The sequence below is a fragment of the Chrysochloris asiatica genome, unplaced genomic scaffold (genome assembly GCF_000296735.1).
Source record: "Chrysochloris asiatica unplaced genomic scaffold, ChrAsi1.0 scaffold00098, whole genome shotgun sequence".
NCBI classification, from domain to species: Eukaryota; Metazoa; Chordata; class Mammalia; order Afrosoricida; family Chrysochloridae; genus Chrysochloris; species Chrysochloris asiatica.
In genome coordinates, this window is record NW_006408616.1 from 7,429,813 (window position 1) to 7,435,241 (window position 5,429).

At 38.5% G+C, this 5,429-nt stretch overlaps 1 protein-coding gene across 1 annotated transcript in view; it reads right to left on the reverse strand.

Moving 5' to 3' along the window:
* ITPR2 (inositol 1,4,5-trisphosphate receptor, type 2) overlaps window positions 1–5,429 on the reverse strand; it is a 707,773-nt gene that overhangs the window by 170,892 nt on the left and 531,452 nt on the right. Inside the window, exons 42-43 of the mRNA XM_006866982.1 lie at window positions 4,475–4,570; window positions 2,386–2,508 (exon numbers count right to left, since the gene is read on the reverse strand). Of these exons, the coding sequence (XP_006867044.1) occupies window positions 2,386–2,508; window positions 4,475–4,570 (219 nt within the window). The remainder of the gene's footprint in view (window positions 1–2,385; window positions 2,509–4,474; window positions 4,571–5,429) is intronic.

Genomic DNA, 5,429 nt, shown 5'->3' on the forward strand with positions numbered 1-5,429 from the left:
GTCAGGAGGGACCAATTGCTGGAGAAGAATATCATGTTTGGTAAGGTGGAGGGATATCCACCCCCAGCAAGACGGATTGGCAAAGTGGCAGCATTAATGGGCTCAAGCATGGCAATAATTGTGAGGTTGGCCCAGGACCGGGCAGTGTTTCGTTCTGTTGTGCATAGGGTCGCTATGAATCGGTACCGACTCGATGGCACCTAACAACAACAACAATCTGACCTTTATGTGGTGTTCAAGCCTAACCTCTTTCACATATAGGCTTTTCTTTTTTTTAATCATCTCACTATCTTTCACTTTATGGCAGCTCTTATTTCTTTATCCTCCATTCTTCTCAATGTCCTACTTAGACTGTGTTAAAAATCTGTACTCTACTTTTATATTGAGTCTGTTTATAACAGAATGGAGCTAAAACGTGTCTTTCTTAACCCTTGACATTTCATTGTTATTTCTAATTACTGGTCATCAGAATTTTTTTTTAAACTTTTTTTCTTTGTAGATATAGAGTGATTTGGCACGGATATCTGTCACTTCACTGGTTCCAGGACAAAGTTAGGAGATTTGGTTGTTCATTTCGTGCCTCCAGCTACATGATCAGTCCTCACCCAGCCATCACTCATGCACCACTGGGGACAACCACTTCCCAAGACTGAGCAAAACTAGCTCTCAGTTAAGAAACTATGGCTAGCTGTATATCCCGACTTCCTTCTTCTAAGACTTGTTACTTTTTACGAGTAGTCCTTAGATTTCTTGCTTTCCTCCTTTCACAACACTACAGCTATGGAGTAACTGCTTATCTACAAATGCTGTCACCATGCTTCTTTATTCTTTCTAGAAAGCAATAGGACTTTAGTTCACAATCTTTGATTTTTTCCCTTTCCATTCATACTCCATCTCTAATCTTTCCTGTGCTAGTTTGACTCAATTTCCATCACTTGATTTCACTTTCACTCAAAAACTACACCTTCCCCACAGGTCTTCTACTTCCTTCTACTTGTTTAACATCTTAGTTTTCAGTTACTCAATACCTAAACTAACTCTTTTATCTTTCTAGCTGCAATTCATGTGCCCTCCTCTTTGTGTAGCTTATTTATGTATCTTGCTATGAGATCTAACATCTTCTCAAGATCCAACTATTTAACAAAACAAAAGCAGTATCTTTATCTATGTTTGCATTCCCTGAAGCTGTTATAAAAATTATGCTCATTTATATAATTAGACAGTGACATCAAGTGTAGAGAAAAGCAAGAAGAGTCCTAAGACCAGCCTTTGAAATTAAAGCTTCTCAAAATCTGACTATATATTTAGTGATGCTTATTCAATCAACTGATAAGGTGTACTTGAAAACAGAAGGGAGAGGGTGTTGGTGAGAGGACACTCTACAAAATTTGGACTTTATTCTGTAAAAATGAGAGCGCTATTAGAGATAAAATCAAATTGACAGAAACAAATCTGTATTAGAAGATGCAAATCTCAAGTTGTACTTCTTGTTAGTGGAAATAATGAAATAACACTTTTCAAGTACCTCTTTCAATAAAGTATTATAAAACTGAAGTGGTTCCAGCAAAACAATTAAAAATTTAGCCTCAAATCTGTTCATAGTTAGGTGAAAACCAATGAAAGTTTGTGTGGTGCTGTAGGATAAGCAATGGACTGCCAACCACAAGGTAGGTGGTTCAAACCCACTCCTTGGAAATCCTATACAGGGTCGCCATGAGTCAGAACCGATCCAACAATACTTAAGAATAACAACATATTATGGCTACAATTTTTTGGAGGCTAGAAGTCACCTGCAAAAGTTGTTCTGATTAGAACATAATTTATCCCGTAGTTTACACTCTGCCTTCTACCCAGTAACTTCTCCTGCTCTGTCCTTTGGAATTTTCATTTGTCCCCATGGCTTACCTATTCCTCAGGCTCTGATAAGGGGCTGTCTCCTCCCTCCTGGCCCAGCAGTTTTTGGAGTTAAATATTGTTTTCTCATGGATTATTTCCTAGCATAAGGAGCCCTAGTAGCGAAGTGGATTAAGAGCTGTGCTGCTAACCACAAGGTTAGTAGTTCGAAACTACCAGCCACTCTGCAAGAGAAAGATGAGGTTTTCTGCTCCCATAAAGATTGACAGCCTTGAAAACCCAATCCAGGGTCGTTGTGAGTTAGAACTGACTCTGTGGCATACCATCACCGCCACCATCTCCTAGATATCCCTGAAAGCATGATCAGACATTGTGGGGACTTACCTTTCTCTGAGAAGACAAGTTCTGAACGAATGAAGAAACCAGAATTTTAAAATATGGTAATGAGCAACTGCCACAAACTATGATTGTTACAATTAATCTCTCTCTCTCTCCCCATCTATCTGTATAAAATGATATAAAATGTGACACCTGGTGCGCCAGAATGTAGATATTATGTCCAACATCTTTTGGGGAAACACCATCATCTCCACTGTCATCATCACCATGATCACATTCTAATCCCTGATTATAGGCATTCTTCATCACATCCACCTAGCCAAAAAAAAAAACAATAAAAAAGAGACCTGATATGACCACAAAACAAGACGTATCTTACATTGTTGACGGGACATAAATAAAAATAGGAAAGCTTCTTCATATAAAAGGATTTTAAATGAAAATGACATTCGAAACCAACTTGATTAAAAAACATTTCTTTCAACAAAGAAATATTTTCCTACTATTCCCTATTTTCCTTTGGAATATTTGCTTTGATTTTTTAATGGTGACACGGCTGAAGATCCCCAGTATACAAACTAGGGGATTTGGAAGCCTCATGAGAATCCATTTTTTACTAAGCACCTACTAGGCAATGGAGTCCTAGTGGGGCACTGAAGGATAAGCACTGGACTCAAGGTCGTTTGAACTGCAAGGTCAGGAGTTCATACTCAGCAGCCACTCCTTGGAAACACTTTAATAGGATCACTATGAGTCAGAACTAGCTCTATGGCACTAAACAACAGCAGTAGTTAATAGCAGATATTGTAGTAGACGATGTACTGGACACATAGGATCTGACAGTGAATATGACACAGTATCAGCCCTCAAGAAACTTACTGCCCAGGAAGAGAGGAAGCAAGTAAGGAGGCAAATACAGCATATATGGTCACTCTTAGTTGTAGTGTGGCACTGTGGGTTAATGCATTGGAATGCAAAGTCAGTTTGAATCGCAAGGTCAGGGGTTCAAGCTCACTAGCTGTCCCTCGGAAACTCTATACAGGGTCTTTATGGGTCAGAACCAACCTGACGGCACTTAACAAAAACAACAGTAGTGCTGTGTGTAAGCTAGCAAAGCAGCTCAGAACAGGGTGCCCAAACTTAGGCAAAAGGTTGAGGGTAGGCCTGGAGGAAAAAGTAAATAGTCAGGCAAAGGTGTTGTGGTTGGTTGGTTATGTGCCATGGAGTCGGTTCTGACTCATAGGTTTCCGAGGCTGTAAATCTTTATGGGAGCAGAAAGCCTCATTTTTCTCCCACGGAACAGCTGGTAGTTTTGAACTACTGATCCTGTGGTTCACAGCCCAACTCGTAACCACTACGCTACCAGAGCTCCTTTAAGGTGTTGTAGGAGGAGGCCTAACATTCTCAAATGACAATTGTGAAGTGCTAATGACTCACCAGTGTTGACTAAATACATAACTCCTTGCCCCATTTGACCATAAGAATAGGGAGCACCTTCTTCCTATTAACCTGCTGCTTTGTAGATAGTCAGGTCTCATTAAATACATGGTAAACTGAAGCACTTTTTATCTACTCCCTTCTCTATCCTCCTCAAATCCATTCTCCAACATTAAGGAGACTGCAATGCATGTGGTGCCAGACTTTTATGTTTTCTCCAGCACATCCACACCATGGGCACTAACGTGAGCGGGACTTGGACTAATGGGTTAGATAGTTTAAGGATGCTCTCAATGCCTTTAGAGTATGCCTACACTACTTAATAACTTGTCAGGATATGATTGAGGAAGAAGTCGTAACTTCACAATAGGATTTCTGTGGGATCTGTATCAAGTCTTAATAATTTCCCCTAGGTTAAGCATTACATCACATTCCTTTGAGAAGAACTAAGCAAAAATATGATTTCATTTTTATTTTCCAGAAAAAAGGGCATAAATACAGTTTTGAGGGTTGCAAATATTTTTGACACATCTCCATATATTCAAGTACCCCAATTAAGCTAAAGTAAATTTGTTTTTCTGACAAAAACCATTTGCAAATAGCTTGTGGGGTGTGGTTAATAGATGTGCTTGGAATGGATGAAACAAAAGAAGTCATAAGGACCCACATCAGATAGACCTTGGTCATCATGGAGCTTTTTGAATTCATTAGGGCGGGTCATGAGATGTCATTATACCTTGATAAAGGAAGGAAACTCAGTAGATACTTTTCCTGAAAAATCATGCTGTACACTTGCTCCTTTTATACTATACATTATTAACACAGCTTTCAAGAGCTTTCTTACCAGTTCTCTTGGCCTCATGTTAAAAAGAATTCTTTCTGCATTCTCGCTGTCATGTCTGCTCTCCATTATGGCCAGCAAAAGCTTTGAAGCGTTGTTCTAGAGACAGAGAATGAGCTCATGTAAAGTCCATTTCTTGGATTCACGATCCCCTGCTTTTGCTTTAATTGAGCTTACCAGAACCATCTCTGTTTTTTAATTAGCATTTAAACTGCTAATTCTTTCATCTTATTAACAATTTAAGATAGAATGTTTTAATTTATTGTCAACACAAAATAAAATGAATAAATTATTTGCAATAGATTACAAGGAATAATTTAAATATTGCTGAAAGTGTGCTTCAAACAAAAGTTGATTTTTTTTCCCTACATAATGCATTAAAAATGTAATCCAATTTTCCATCACTATTTCCTAAACAGGCATATTTATGATGATGTTTTAACACGACAGTACGATGAACAGCTATCAATGACATGTTACAACAAAATTTCATTATATAATTAAAAGACTTTAGCATAATTGGTTCTAACCTGAAACACTAATATATACTGGTGAATTAAAACTTTTAAATAAATTTGAGCAATGATAACTAGTAATAATTTACAAATTTCTGAATTCATGAGTTAAATTCACATCTTACTACTCTCTCTAGGTGGTGGTGGTAGTTGTTAGGTGCTATAGAGTGGGTGCTGACTCATAGTGACCCCATGCACAACAGAACGAAACATTGCTCAGTCCTGCACCATCCTCACAATTTTTGTTATGTTTGAGTCCATTGCTGCCGCTGCCATGTCAGTCCATCTCGTTGAGGGTCTTTCCTTTTTCACCGACCCTCCAATTTACCAAGAATGTTGTCCTTCTTCAGGGACTGGTCCCTCCTATTAGCTTGACCAAAGTATGAAAGATGAAGTTGCACCATTCTGATTTCTAAGAGCCATTCTGGATGTACTTCTTACAA